This window comes from Loxodonta africana, chromosome 12 (genome assembly GCF_030014295.1).
Source record: "Loxodonta africana isolate mLoxAfr1 chromosome 12, mLoxAfr1.hap2, whole genome shotgun sequence".
NCBI classification, from domain to species: domain Eukaryota; kingdom Metazoa; phylum Chordata; class Mammalia; order Proboscidea; family Elephantidae; genus Loxodonta; species Loxodonta africana.
Genome location: NC_087353.1, coordinates 19,000,190 through 19,015,516, shown reverse-complemented (window position 1 = coordinate 19,015,516; position 15,327 = coordinate 19,000,190). Strand labels below are relative to the sequence as shown.

General features: G+C 42.0%; 2 protein-coding genes across 5 annotated transcripts in view; both read right to left on the bottom strand.

Moving 5' to 3' along the window:
- The window catches only part of IAH1 (isoamyl acetate hydrolyzing esterase 1 (putative)), a 35,632-nt gene extending 24,462 nt beyond the window's left edge, over nucleotides 1-11,170 (bottom strand). For 2 of the 3 annotated variants that reach the window (XM_003411878.4, XM_064295020.1), the window contains exons 1-4: nucleotides 11,044-11,170; nucleotides 9,215-9,267; nucleotides 6,354-6,502; nucleotides 2,747-2,908 (exon numbers count right to left, since the gene is read on the bottom strand). In XM_003411878.4, the coding sequence (XP_003411926.1) occupies nucleotides 2,747-2,908; nucleotides 6,354-6,502; nucleotides 9,215-9,267; nucleotides 11,044-11,124 (445 nt within the window). In that variant the 5' untranslated portion in view covers nucleotides 11,125-11,170. The other variant, XM_023550415.2, reaches the window with a different exon arrangement.
- Nucleotides 11,171-14,170: 3,000 nt separating this feature from the next.
- CPSF3 (cleavage and polyadenylation specific factor 3) overlaps nucleotides 14,171-15,327 on the bottom strand; it is a 41,681-nt gene continuing 40,524 nt past the window's right edge. For both annotated transcript variants that reach the window (XM_064295018.1, XM_064295019.1), the window contains one exon: nucleotides 14,171-14,323. In XM_064295018.1, the coding sequence (XP_064151088.1) occupies nucleotides 14,222-14,323 (102 nt within the window). In that variant the 3' untranslated portion in view covers nucleotides 14,171-14,221. The remainder of the gene's footprint in view (nucleotides 14,324-15,327) is intronic.

Genomic DNA, 15,327 nt, shown 5'->3' with positions numbered 1-15,327 from the left:
CTTGACTATATCTTTGTCAGTGAGATGGCAGGAGAGCCTTTATCGCGAGGAAAAAGCAAGGTTCCGCTACTGACGTGCAGTATGACAAGCTAGGCAAAGCAAAGACAAGAGGGCCCACTCTCCTGGTCACGTACAAGATGGCTGCAGGCACATCGCATTGCTGTGAAGTCAGGAAAAACACCCTAACTGTGGACTCAGTTTCAGCACCATGTGGAGAATAGCAGTTATCTGTTCCAACAGTGCACATGCCTCTACACAATCAGATGTCTCTACACAACTGTCAGGTGGCTTCATGTGCACCTTTGGAGTTTGCAATATGAAGCTTAGCAACCTGCAAATACCAGAGTAGTGATTTTCAGCTTATAAAAGTGAGAATCTCTTCTCTGCATCAAAAAATTTCCTGGACATAATAGAAGCTATACACTTTTTGTTTTAACTTCTGTTGATTGAAAAGACAAATTGATACGAATTTACAGACTGGAAACCCTGGTGGCGTAGTGGTTAAGTGCTATGGCTCCTAACCAAAGGGTTGGCAGTTCGAATCCACCAGGCGCTCCTTGGAAACTCTATGGAGTAGTTCTACTCTGTCCTATAGGGTCGCTGTGAGTTGGAATCTACTCGACAGCACTGGGTTTGTTTGTTTGTTTTTTTTATAGGGGCGCTATAAGTCTGAATCGGCTCAATGGCAACGGGTTTGGTTTTTTTTTTTGTTTAGGAGGAGCCCTGGTGATGCAGTAGTTAAGCACTTGGCAGCTAATCGAAAGGTCGGTGATTAGAAACCACCAGCCACTCCATGGGAGAAACAGGTGAGTCTGCTCCTGTAAAGCAGACTTTTGGAAACCTTATGGGGCAGTTCTACTCAGTCCTATAGGGTTGCTATGAGTCAGAAGCGACTCAATGGCAATGGGTTGGGTTGGGTTGGGTTAGGAGAAGCACTGAGGGCATATTGGTTAAGTGCTCAGCGCTAACCAAAAGGTCCGTGGTTTGAACCCACCAGTGGATCTTTAGGAAAAAAGGCCCGGTGACCTGCTCCCGTAAAGATTTCAGCCTACATTCCATTAAGCTAGCACAGTGGCCACATCCTTTTTGGGGGACCTGTGGGAGACTGCAAGCAGGTGTGAGGGCAGAGCCTTGATCTCCTGAAGACCACAGGTTCATATCTCACATGCCTCTTGCAAACTATCAAGTGCAATTTAAATTTAAGGCAAGACAAAGACAATGAGCTAAGCAATACACTTTTGTGTAGTGTTTAAGATTCATAAAAATCATCAGTTACTATTTTACAGATAAACGAAATGTGATTGATATATATCAGCCATAAAGAGGAAATAAAGTCTGGATACATGCTATGATGTGGGTAAATTTGAAAACATTATGCTGGGTGAAAGAAGTCAATCACAAAGGGACAAATATTGTATGAATTCACTTATATGACGTATCTAGAATGAGCAAATCTATAGAGACCAAAGTTTATTAGTGGTTACCAGAAGTGGGCAGGAGGGAGGGAAAAAAGGGACTCACTGCTTAGGGGACATTAAGTTCTGTTAAAGGTGATGGGAAACATGGACGTGACTAATGGTGACGACTGAACAACGTGATAAACATATCTAATGTCACTGAATTGTACACATGAAGAATGCTGAGAAGGCAAACAATTTGTTACATGTATTTATCACAACTAAAAACAAATCATCCTCAACAATAAATACAATTAAAAAAAAAAAAAAGATTTCAGCCTAGGAAACCCTCTTCTGTCCTATCAGGTTGCTATGAGTTGGAATCGACTCAATGGCACACTACAACAAGAACAAGGACCCATCTGTCTCCTGTACTGTGGTGGCTTGTGTGTTGCTATGATGCTGAATGCTATGCCATAGGTATTTCAAATACAAGCAAGGTCACCCATGGTGGATAGATTTCAATAGAACTTCCAGACTAAGACAGACTAGGAAGAAAGGCCTGGCGATCTAATTCCAAAAATTAATGTCAATGGGTTAGAGAGGGATGCTGGTGAGAAGTGAGCTTCTTCGATCAGGTGGACACTTGAGACTACGTTGGCATCTCTTGCCTGAAGGGGAGATGAGAGGGTGGAGGGGGTTAGAAGCTGACGAAATGGACACGAAAAGGGACAGTGGAGGGAGAGATCGGGCTGTCTCATCAGGGGGAGAGTAACTGGGAGTATGTAGCAAGGTGTATATGGTTTTTTGTGTAAGACACTGACATGATTTGTAAACTTTCACTTAAAGCACAATAAAAATTATTAAAAAAAAAAATTAGTCACTGAAAACCCTATGTATCATGACTAGTGAAAATGGAAGAGAGAAGAACTGATATGTTTGAGCTGTGGTGTTGGTACAGAATACTGAATAGACCGTGGACTGCCAAAATAACAAATCAGTCTTAGAAGAAATACAACCAAAATGGAGGACAAGACTTCAAGTTGCTTACTTTGGACACGTCATCAGGGAAGACCAATAGCTAGAAAAGGACATCATGGTTGGTAGAGGGCCAATGGAAACAAAGGACACCCTTAACGGGACTGACACAACAACAGGCACGACAATGGACTAAAAAATGCCAATGATCATGAAGATGGTGCACGACTTTACGTTTCAATTAAGGCTGTCACGAGTCAGAGCCAATTTGCTGGCAACGAACAACAACAAAAACCTGAGGCCCACAGGCCGGGAACCACGGTTCTATCAAACTTCACGTTCAAGTTTGACCGGACTCTGGTTTAGGTTACCTTGTATGATGCACTCCTTTTCCCAAGCTGTTTCACAGAGAGGGGGAGGCGTGATGAGAATAACTCTACTCTCAGGGATGTCCACAGACTTCAGGTACTGCACCATGCTCTTTAAATTCGCAACATACTCCTCCAGTGGAATGTGCTGCTTGGGATTCTCATCTGTTCAGGAGCAATGTAAATACTTCAGCCCAAATACATAGTTGTTATAAGTGACAATAATTAATACACTTTTCCACAAATGTGTGTGACTCATGAGGTTCCTAGGAAATTCTTTAGCACCAAGGACAGAAAAAAGGGGGGAAAAGATTTAAAATATCCAGTGCTTCATAAAACAGACTTCAGAGGATATGGCTATGGACCTATGTGTGCTCTTGTCTCTTCTCCTCTGGTGGCCATGTTGTTATTAACCCATTAGGCTGAACTTGTAAAGAAAATAAGAACCCTAGCTGTGGATCGAGACTGTCCAGATTCAAATCCTAGCTTTCTCATGGACTATTCACGTAACCTTGGATAAATATTTAACCTTTCTGTACCTCAGTTTCTACACTGGGAAAATCAGGATAATAATAGAGTCTACTATTTTACTATAAGGGTTACTGTGAAAATTCAATTAGCAAAGTGTGTAAAGCAGGCTTTCTTCCACAAAGTAAACACTCAATAAGTAAACATCGGCTATTACTACTACTATTATTACTGTGAAGGATTATTTCTTGATATGTTCACACGTAAATATTACAAGGCTCATTGCAGACAATGCAAACCACAAATAAAGAAAATTAAAATTGGCCATAACCCCATCATCCAGAAAACCACTGTTAGCATTTGGATTTATTTCTTTCTGGTCTTTCCCATGTAGACGTGTATGCTTTAAAAAAAGAAACTGAGGATACACCGAATATATACAGCCTTATGTTCTGCCCCCCCCCTTTTTAACATATTGTATCATGAGCATTTCTGTGTCCTTAAACAGTCCTCGAAAATATGACAATTAATGGCTTCACAATATTTAGCTGTAGGGTGACCACACTGATGTTTTTATTTCCTTACTATGCAGCATTCTAATTTTTTGCTATTACAAATAACAATGCACAAAAATCTTCGCACATATACATTTGACTGCATTACCGAATATTTCCTTAGGCTGGATTTCTAGACAAAAGAAGTCTCTTAAAGCATAACCACCAAACAGCTTTCCAGAAAGATTATACCAAGTTATTCTCCCACTAGCAATGTTAAGAGCTCCTATCTTATTCCATGCTTGCCAGCTATAAGTACTACTGTTTGAAACCATTTTCCAACTGGAGAGGCAAACGTAAAAATCCCTTGTTTTCATTTGAATTTTTTATACTCTGGTTCCTCTTTTTTAAGTAATATTTTATCGTGTTTTTGGTGAAAGTTTACAGAGTAAATTAGGTTCCCATTTGCCAATTTCTATACAAATTGTTCAGTGACATTAGTTACATTTTTCACAAAGTATTAACATTCTCTTTTAACTGCGCCCTGATTTTTCCACTTCCAGTACTCTAGCTTCGCTGCCCGCTTATCTTCTGTGTGCTGTAAGTAAATGCTGACCTTTTGGTCTCACATAGATGGTTCTGTAGCACAGTACCATACTTACGGGTAATATCCTTTATCTCCTGTGCCACTTTGTTTCACTAAAAGGTGATCTCAGGATATTTGCATTTTTTTGATAACAGAAGTTTACACACATTTTCAAACACACATGGACATAAACTTCTTTTTGTGAATTATTAGTTTCTGTCCTTTGCCAATTTTTCTATTAGAGTTAGTATTTTTCTTATTGATTTCTACAGTAAAGGCACTGACCTTTCGTCTGGCGTATTTTTGCAAATATTTTTCTCAGTGTGTCACTTTCTTCTACTTTGTGTTTTTTTTGATGTAAGCTATTTTGAGTTTATTTCATAAACCTGTTTTTTTCCCCTTTGTGCCTTCCTCCATTGTTTTTATGCTTATAAAGTGTTTTTCCTTGTCCTAAATTTGATACAAGTTCACACTTTTTTTTCATACTATTTTTTGTACTATTCTTTGGAGTTTTCTTTCTTACATTTAATTAAGTTAATTCATTTCAAATTTATTTTGGTACAAGATATAAAGTGAAGATCTGACTTGCATTTCTTCCAAACAGTTAGACGCACCACACACCTACTGCCGTCGAGTCGATTCCGGCTCATAGCGACCCTACAGGACAGAGTAGAACTGCCCCATAGAGTTTCCAAAGAGCGCCTGGCAGATTTGAACTGCTAACCTCTTGGTTAACGCCATAACACTTAACCACTATACCACCAGGGTTAGAGTACAGTTAGAGTCTCTACCAATACCTGTAATCTACACAATCTCCCTCACAGGCAGTGAGGATTCCTTGCACTGCAATGAGCAGTTGTCCCTTCCCGTATCTCCAGCTGCGAGCCTCACCTGGGAAGTCCTCCCAGCGTCCCCATGAACAGCAGCCTACTTGGTGTTTGTTCTGTGGCAGAAGTAAGGATGTGAGGGAGTCCTCTGGAAGATGACTACCCAACTTTCCAAAGTAAGTGTTGACTTTTTTTCCCTTTGTACCATGCAGAGGGCTCCTTTTAGGGGTAGAGAGGGAAGAGATAAAGCCAGTACAAAGCTAGTTTCTCCTCTAGTCACAGCAGCAGTTCTTTAGAAAACAAGTGGAGACACAGCTGCTTTTCAGAATCCAAGTTTGCCAACACCCAGAATTCAAGCATACAGCCAGTTCAGGACTGCTGCTTGCCCTCAGGTACAGGTAGTCCCCAACCTACGACGGGGTTCTGTTCCAACGACTCTGTTGTAAGTCTGTTCTGACGTAAGTTAAGTCCCTCATTTTGTTTTTTTAGTTTTCATTATTATTATTGCCTTTTATTATCATCCAATCTTTGTCTTTGGGGGTTGGAAACATTACATATAAACTTACAGATATTATTTTAACACTGTATGTAGTACATATTACTAAAGATAAGATAAACCAAAAAAAAGAAAAAAAAACCCAGGTAGTAGAAAGTGCAGTTCACCGTAACTCAAACATGTTGTAAGTCAGGGACCACCTGTACTCCTTTTTCATCAGTGTAATTAAACTTGCAAAGTGTATAATTTGAGTGGCACAAGTGTTTGCACTGGTAACTGAAAGGCTAGTGGTTTAAACCTACCTGGGAGCACCATGGAAGAAAAAGTCTAATAATCTGTTTTCATAAAGATTACAGCCAAGAAAACCCTATGGAGCAGTTCTACTCTGCAACATGGTGGGTCGCCATAAGTTGGAATTGACAGCACAAGACAACAACTGCCAACTACATCAACTAAAGGAGAATAAATTGGAAACAGTACAGCACTAATGGACTCTAGAACACATGAAAGTGTGAGATTTTAGATCTTCCAACAACCAAGGGCATGTAGGAATGAGTCAGGAATAAAATCCACCAACAGTAAAGCCAGAAGAAATACACATACGTCAACTCAGAGAACTCACTTATAATCTTTACAAAACTTACTGGGAGATAAGTAAACAGCTGAAGACAGTACACAAATTTAAGTGTAAAGTAAAAACAATTAAAAATGAGCTAGAAAAACACAAAAATGCCCTTACCTTTTAAAGCACTGTCATTGGAACCAAAGAAAATTGTAACTGCTACAGGGCTGTCCAAACTGTTACCTTTCCTGATTAATCTTGGAAGAATAATTTTAGCCCATCTAGTATTATAACCTGAAAATCCACGATTCAGGACATCACATTTTCTGAAAGGAAAAATTTAAAAAGAAGATAAATTTTGGGCAAAGAACTATTTACAGACTTATTTACCCAACCTTCAATGAGGGCGTGCTCCCTGGGCATGGAATCTTTGCTGGTGTCCCATGACTCTGATCCAGCCCCAGGTTTCACTTTGATAAGAACAATACAATGGTGGGAGCGTGCTATTCACATATACAGGTAAATACATCGTATTCTCAAATGAGAGAGGTTAGGAATAATTATGTACAAAGGGGCTATGATTCAGTCTGCAGACTGATTTCATGCATGGGACAGCCTTTAAAATGGAATTTATGAGTTATTAATCTGAGCAAATACCTTATGCAGAAAGTCACAAATAAGCTGGAACTCAAACGTAATAATGGTTTACTTTAGGATAAAAGTATGGAATATTTTTGAGACTTTTCATTTCGTTTCGATTCAGTAATTTTAGTAAATATATTAGTTCTGTTTCAGTTTAAGCCAGTTTATTTTATTTTATTTTCCTACTTAAAAATATTAGAAACCCTGGTGGCGTAGTGGTTAAGTGCTATGCCTGGTAACTGAAAGGTTGGCAGTTTGAATCCACCAGGCGCTTCCTGGCAAGAAACTCCATGGGGCAGTTCTACTCTGTCCTATAGGGTTGCTATGAGTCAGAATTATTTTCATTCACAGTACTGTATGGTATAGTGAAAAAAAAACAAAACAAAACATGGCTCTTGAGCCAGGCTACCTGCGTTTGTATCCCAGCTCCATCACTTGCTAGCTGTGTAACTTGGGGCATGTTACTTAGCTCCTTACATGTTAAGTAAGGATAATGAATGTTCAGGATTAAATTAGACAATGTATTTAAGACACCTAATACAATTCCAAGAAGCCCTGGTAGTGCAGTGGTTAAGCACCTGGCTGCTCACCAAAAGGTCGGTAGTTTGAACCTACCAGTCACTTCATGGGAGAAAGATGTGGCAGGCTGCTTCCATAAAGATTACAGCCTTGGAAACCCTATGGGGCAGTTCTACTCCTTCCTACAGGGTCACTGTGAGTCGGAATTGACTCGACAGCTATGGGTCTAACACAGTATCAGTTACACTAGAGGCGCTCTTTTTAAAAAAATTTTTACTGTGCTTTAAGTGAAAGTTCACAAATCAAGTCAGTCACTCATACAAAAACTTATATACACCTTGCTACATACTCCTAGTTGCTCTCCCCCTAATGAGACAGCACACTCCTTCCCTTCCTTCCCTTTCGAAGTTGTCCATAAGAAGAAGTTGAAAAGAATTTTAGCGTTCAGTTCATGGTTAGCAAAATTGGTGTGGTTCACTCTGGTGTGGGGTTCAGATTCCTACATATTATATAAACAAGTAAGCAGAGATGCTATGGCGCCACTAAGTAACTCTGCAGAGGACAATGCCAGGAAGCTGACCCCAGGGAGAGGAGCAGAGGGAGACTCATTCTGAGACACTACCCGGAAGCTCTCAGGTAGCATTTTATAAGCCTTGGGAGCAACATAAAAAAGTTCAGCTATATTTATTTCTTAGTAAAATTCTTAGCGGTTTTATGTGAAATGATTACAAAAAGCTGACTAGACATTTTAAAGATTTCAATCCCTTACACTTTAAGATGAAATGCACTAAACTTTGACAAGATGAGTCTATCTTACGTCCATCAATTGGTTTAGTCACTGTAGCACTAAAAAAAAAAAAAAAAAGGTCAAAGTAGCTTCATCTCTAAGACAGTACAGTGTAGCAATAAAACTACAAGGTTTGGAGTCAGGTTTGTGCCCAGATCTCATTCTGGCCTTGACTAGCAATTCACTGTTTGAAACAGTCTGCACAATTCACCCTATTTCTCTTTTCCTGATGCGGTACAACTGATCGTTTTTGTGTGGCCTTTCTCACCACGGTCTTTTAACTCCCACCCAAGTTGACTGAGTGGAACTGTACAGAGTAACTGTGGCCTACCAAGGGGACTGGTCAGTTCTGCCATCCCACTGGGCTTGGGGATCCCACCACCACCAAGGAAGGAGAGCTAAGTGTACTTTGGACCTAGGGTCCCCGCACTGAGAAGCCCTTGGAGCCAGGAGGAAGGGAGGGAGACAAAGAGCAAGACAGAGCTGTAACACTGAAGACAGCAAGAAGCTGTGGCAGGAGAGACTGGCAGGAGACAGCGCAGTGGGCTTCTGGACCCATAGAGCAGGCAACCCGAATGCTTTTGAGGCTAGGCTTACTGGTGGGAGTGAGATCCCTCTGGGCACTTACTGGCAGAGCTAAAAGAGTCTTCTAACACTTGCCTGAACAGGGCAAAGAGGCTCAGGGAGAGGTCTGCCTGTGAACACAGCTGGGAAGAGGCTATCCTGATGGAAGAACTGTATCCCTAGCATTCCTCAGCCTGAACTGTAACGTGTTACTTTCCTAATAAATCCCATAATCATGAGTACTAACTGAGTTCTCTGTGGCCGTTGCAATGAATTATCAAACCCAGCAGAGCAGCAGAGAGTGCCATGGAAGGGACGGACGATGTCAGAATTGGTAAAGCTGGCAGAGAGGAGGCATGTCTGACCTCCACGTCACAGCCATCAGCCTCGGGCTGCTGATCTTGCCTCCCTTTGCCCCTTGTGAGCTTAGAGGTCAGACACTGGCCCCATACCATTTTCACACCTGAGCTACAATCACACCTTCTATCAATAAATACTTCAGTATCAATCTAGAAACTTTTCTCACCTGACCAGCTTGTCAGCCAGTGATGCTCCCCATCCGCCCTGCTGAAAAGAAAACTGAAGAAAAGCCCATTACTACTTATCAATATAACGAAAACATTTTAGTGAAGGAAATTTTATTCAACAACTCCATTTTTGTTTTCTCTTTGCATTTCTTGGCCTTCATCATTTGATCTGCTCAGGGAAGGTCATTTTAGGGATTAGTGTAGTAACACTTAAGTAGCGCTCTGGAAATAAGTACAGAAGTGTATTTTTCTCCCTTATAGACTTAATCTGAATAAGTATTTACATTTCATTGAGACTTAATATTAGAGTCAAGAGTCTACGGGTGATGTAAACAGGTGCTGGACTACTAGCCAAAAGGATGGCAGTTTGCAGCCACCCAAAGGCACCTCAGAAGACAGGCCACAGCCTTGAAAACCCTATGGAGCGGTTCTACTCTGTGCATATGGGGTTGCTATGAGTAGGAATCGACTGTATGGCAACTAACAACACAATATTAGAGTCATTGTTATCTAGAAAAAGCTACTTTATAATTAAGTCTAGGTACAAGACATTTGAAAATCAGTTAGGAAATGAAGACCATGCTAACACCTATCCATAGATGAAAGAAAAAGGAAATACACTAATTACAGAACTCAAGGTAAGCATTCTTTGATATACATTCACACGGAATGCAGACAGCCCTTACTGCCCCAGACGCCTAAAATAAATGTTACCAATTATCGGCATATACAGGCTGCTTTAGAAAGTCACACCTGAATGTTATAAAAATAAAAATAAAAGAATTTTTAAAAAACTTACTCTCTCCCTGAAGAACATATATCTCCTATAATTTTTTCTTAAATGTGAGCTGAAAGGATCTTGGATAAAAGATTATCTTTTAATTTTTGGAAGCATTTTTTTTTAGATCAACCATTAACTGCCCAACCTGTTCCAGCAGCAGAAGCACTACAGTGAGCTGGCTCAAAGTGCTTTCTGCGTGGAGGGCACAGGCTACAAAAACTCTGTAGGAAGCGATGCGGACACCGTGGTCTGGGCACCTGCCTCCGGGGCTGATGGAGCACGACGCTCAGTGTGTGACGACAAAGCACGATTCCTGTCGCGAGCGACTAAGCCACGTCTCTTGGAAAAGGAGAACAACTACTGCCAAGGACGACAGTAAAGTGAAAACAATGCACCTAACTTGTACCACGTCCTGATAAAAGCACTGTGAAAAAGGACGCCGAAAAGAAAGAGCACCGGGATTCAGGCCGAGCTCAGCTTTGTCACTCCTTAGGGCGTGACCTGGACAGGTCACGTCATTCCCTAGACCTTCCGCCCTCATCTCTAACACGGCGACCTAGCTGAGCCTAAAGGAAAGCGCGGGTGAAAGCACTGCGGAAACCACGCCAATCCTCGAAGGTATCATCACCCCCGAAGAGAGGAGGAACTGAGCCCTCGGCCGGGACGTTACTGAGGGAAAGCAGCGGGAGGCGGCAGGACACGGGTTCGCCGGCGGGCGTTACCGGAGGCAGGAGGCGTCCCACAGAAGATCTCCTTCTCCTCAGGGGGGACAACCCGGGCATTTTGGAGAAATGTGGCCTTGAGAATCTCGTCACAAACAGGGTGGATTCAGTGGGGAGACATGGGGATGAGGTGTCAGTGTGAGAGCCAAGAGAACGGGATAAACCAGGCCCGGCGCGTCTGTGACGCCGGGAGAGACCGAGGGCCCAGAGGGCGCAGGCGACGAGGCACAAGTCCCAGGGCGCCGCCTGACGGCGAGAGGACTTGACAGAGCGTTTGACGGGGAGAGCGGCACCAGGGCAGCCCGGGAGGCCAGGGCGGCGGTACCTGGGTGATGGAATCTCCAAAGAGCAGCAGGCGAGGCCACAGCAGAGAACTCCCGCAGCTCACCGCCTCAGAGAACGCCATGGCCACAGCAGCGAGGGTCCGGGCCAGGCCGGATATCCGGGCGCGCGCCGGGGGGCGGGGCGGGGCGGGGCGGGTCTAGGCGCCTGCGCAGTGCGCGCACTCCTGCTTTCCGTATCCCGAGGCCGGCTGTCCTTCCTGGGTCGGCTTCCTGGAGCTCCTTGGCACGGCCCTGTGGGCGGCGGCTAAGAGGAGGTACCAAGCAGTCGTTTTTAACACGTGCGATAGCTGTTTCCTCTCGGAGATCCCATTTCTTTTGCCAGTTTCCAGGAAGCTGGGCCTGCTCCGAGAATTCATTCCGGGAGTCATTAGGTGCTGGGCGGGCAGTAGCGACCCTGCCCCCAGGGAGCTCATAGTCCACTCGAGGAAACACTAGGCAGGGCCTGGAGACTGGCGAAGGCTCCGGCCCTGCAGCGGACGGAGGTCAGGCTCGGGCCTTTGGAACCAGGCTACCTTCACGCGGAGTCAGATGGGTGTCCAAAATGTTGCGTCTCGAGCACTGTGCACCGTCAGCACGGAGAGCTGGAGGAGCAAAAACGTAGATGGGTCCCGGTAGCGTCTTGCCACAGCCTCACCTGTTAACTCCCCAGGTGAAAATGTATCCTGAAAGGAAAGTGATTTGGCGCCGCCGTCAAATGCAAAGTCACAGATGGCCTGAAGGCGATTTCTTTAAAAAATAAAAGTTTCAGATGTGCTTCAGCAAGGGGCAATAGTGTGAAATAGAGATCTGTGGCAGGAAGTACTTCAGAGGAGTCCATTAATCACATAACCATCAATTGTTAAATAAAATTGATCCAAGCAATTACTGAATATTTTTATCTCCCCGTGGGATGAGGCCCTGATAAAAAAAGGTCAGAAGGACGTCTTAAAAGAACTGAACTTTAGGCTAAAACCAGAAGGGTAAAGGGAGCAGGGAGTTTTAGAAAAATGGAAACACCTTTGTGTGGCTTGAATGGTTGAAGCTGGAGCTGCAAGTAGGGTGTTGCAGACCATGACCAGGCCTTTAGGCTGGTAGTTACCAGGCTTCATCCTAAAGTCACCTGGGGAGCTTTAAACATATACCGATAAAGGCGCCTGCTGCAGACCGACTAATACAGTTTCTGATGTTAGGTGTTGGACGTCAGCAAATTGTTACTGCTCCCCAGGCGGACCAAGTTAAGGTGGTTGGACATTAATCCTAACTGAAATGAGGGAGCCACTGGAGGATTTTAAGTAAGGAAGGCTAGAGGTCAGACCTGTGTATTTTAGAAATCAACTACAGTGAAGAGAGAAGGGAGATTATTATGGGAATCCAGAGTAACTTTAAGTAGCAGCAGTAGAGATGAAGACAAATAGACAAATTGAAGAGCAATTTAGAATCTTCATGGTTATTACCTCAGGGGAGGGGGATTAGGAAAAAAGACACTACATTTTTATTGTATTTCTGTATTGTTAAGAGTATTACAAACATGTATTTGTAATTTAAAGAATGTTTTATAACTTTTAAGTAATTTGTTTGTAATTAAGAGAAAATCTTATATGATACCAGTGGTGGCACTTAGACCTTTGGTTTGGGCCAGAGATAAAAGGAAATAGACTGTTTTGAAGAAATAAATGCATTTCATTTTAAATTAACAGTTTATCGTCAGAGCCCAGGGAAAATACTGTTTTGGGGAAAGAGTGATCAATGGTTATAAGTCAGTAAGAGGCAAGGTGAGGGCCGAATTGTGTCAGTGCAATTTAGAGATGTAGATAACTGGTGATTTCAGTGTGATGCTGAATGTTGACAGTTCTCAAGAAACTTGGCTGTGAAGGTGAGGAGCTAGCTGCGTTCACTGCCTTCTGGAGAGGTAGCGATCAGCACCATTTTCATTGAAGCGGGTGCCGAAGAAGACTTTAAAAAAAAAAAAAAAAAGGTTAAGCATTGGATTACTACTCACAAAGTTGTCGGTTTGAACCCACCCAGAGGCACCTCAGAAGACAGGCCTGGCGATCTGCTTCTGAAAGGTCACGGCTTTGAAAACCCTATAGAGCAGTTCTACTCTGCACACACAGGGCTGCCAGATGTCAGAATTGACTCACTGGCAACCAACAACAACCTGCTCCCTCAGCACACGGCACTAGGCAGAGGACCAGTCTAGTACCTTACAAATTTACATTAAATGGTGCTACAGAAAATTGGACTAATGATTAATAACTTATTCACATATGAAAAAAATTCAACAATTGACATTTGAATACTCTTGAACTTGAGTCAGAAAAAAACTATATTCTGAGTATCTCTGAATTGAATGTATAGGTATAGTACAAAGAAAATATTATTGAATCCTAAAAGTCGTAATTTTGCAAATATATAAATTAAGCAATATAGTAGTAAGAGCGTCAGAAGGGAGAAAAATAGAGAAGGGGTTTAAAACTTTTTAAGTGATAATCTCTAATTATTAATTCAAATTTAGGATATGGATATGAAAATACAAACCTCTATGTATTTTTTCTTAAGAAGTACAATAAGACAAATTCTGATTCAGATGTTACAAGTAGATCTTAAAGGTTTCATTGAAAGCTACATACACATGCCTGGAAGCAGAAATCAGTACTAAAATAATGGGCAGTTTATTTATTTAGTAATTAGTTCTAGAATAATGGATAAATTCATTGGTAATTTAGCAGTATTCAGGCTGTTGGAATAAAAACCATTTAATGTCAAAAGAGGGGCCATTGGTGGTTCAGTGGTAGAATTCAGCTCCCCATGCGGGAGACCTGGGTTGTATTCCCAGCCAATGAGCCTCATCTGCAGCCATCACCTGTCCGTCTGTGAAGGCTCTCATGTTGCTGTGGTGCTGAACAGGTTTCAGTGGAGCTTCCGGACTAACACCGACTAGGAAGAAAGGCCTGACAATTTACTTCCAAAAAAAAATTTGCCAGTGAAAACCCTATGGATCACAACAGTCTGATCTCATTGTGCATGGGGTTGCAATGAGTTGAGGACTGACTCCATGGTAGCTGATGGCAACAATGTCAAAGTAAGTAGGCTACGCCAGAGAACTGAATGAATTTTAAGTAACAGAAGTAGAGTGAACCATTTAAAAAAAGTTTTAATGTATACAGAGATATAAGGTTGTCAGTGAACTGGTGTAAGGGCCTCGTAGAGTCTTTGTGCAGCCAGTTCTACCATTTCTCGGAGGGATTCATCATCTTCACTTCCTTCTTCACATTCTACAGTCTGAAAATGAAAGCACAAACATGCCCTTCACTTAAGAGTCTAGCACTATTACATGGAAGATTGGTTACCACTCGTTAAGAAAACACATTTCCTGTAGGGATGGAAATCACAGTAGGACTGATTATCAAGACCCAGCATAGCTACGTTGCCCACTTGTGAGCAGACTACCTTCATGCAGAAAGAGATTCCTGACCGTTCTAAGAAACATACTGAGCACAGTGGCTAGGTCTAATTAGAGATTAATTTGGGGGCAAAAAAATACACTGAAAGTCTAGGGAAGTACATTCCCTTCAAAGCCTATATTTTTGACCCAGTAAATGTTACTCCACGGAATTCAGACTATGCCACACAAATTACTTACCAAGTATTGGATATAATCATCTACTCAACATTGTGTATTAAATTTAAGCTCAGTAATAATCTTCTAATTACTTCTTAAAACTCAACTACAAAACGCTATATACTGCTTAAAAATATTTTTCATTATACCATAAATGTATTCCACATAAAAATTTAGGACAGAAAAAACACCCTTTATTCTATGACTTAATTCTCTCTACCATTAACATTTCAGTGTCTAACCTTCTAGACTTTTAACTGTACATATGTATATATTTTTAAATGAAAACGGGCTAACTGATGATACGTGCTGTCTTGTGACTTATTTTTTTCTATTCAACAATGTATGGTGGACAACTGTGCACATTAATATACATCACCATTTTTGGTGACTGTATATATTGTACTCCATGGTTAAGGGTATAAACTAAACCAAACCCATTGCCACCGAGTTGATTCTGACTAATACCCTAAAGGATAGAGTAAAACTGCTCCATAGAGTTTCCGGGGCTGCTTTACGGAAGCAGACTGCCACATCTTTCTCCTGTGGAGTGGCTGGGGGGTTCAAGCCGCCAATCTTCCAGTTAGCAGTCGAGTGCTTTAACCACTGTGCTACCAGGGCTCCTTCATAAGGGTATAAAATATACATTATTTATTCAGTTATT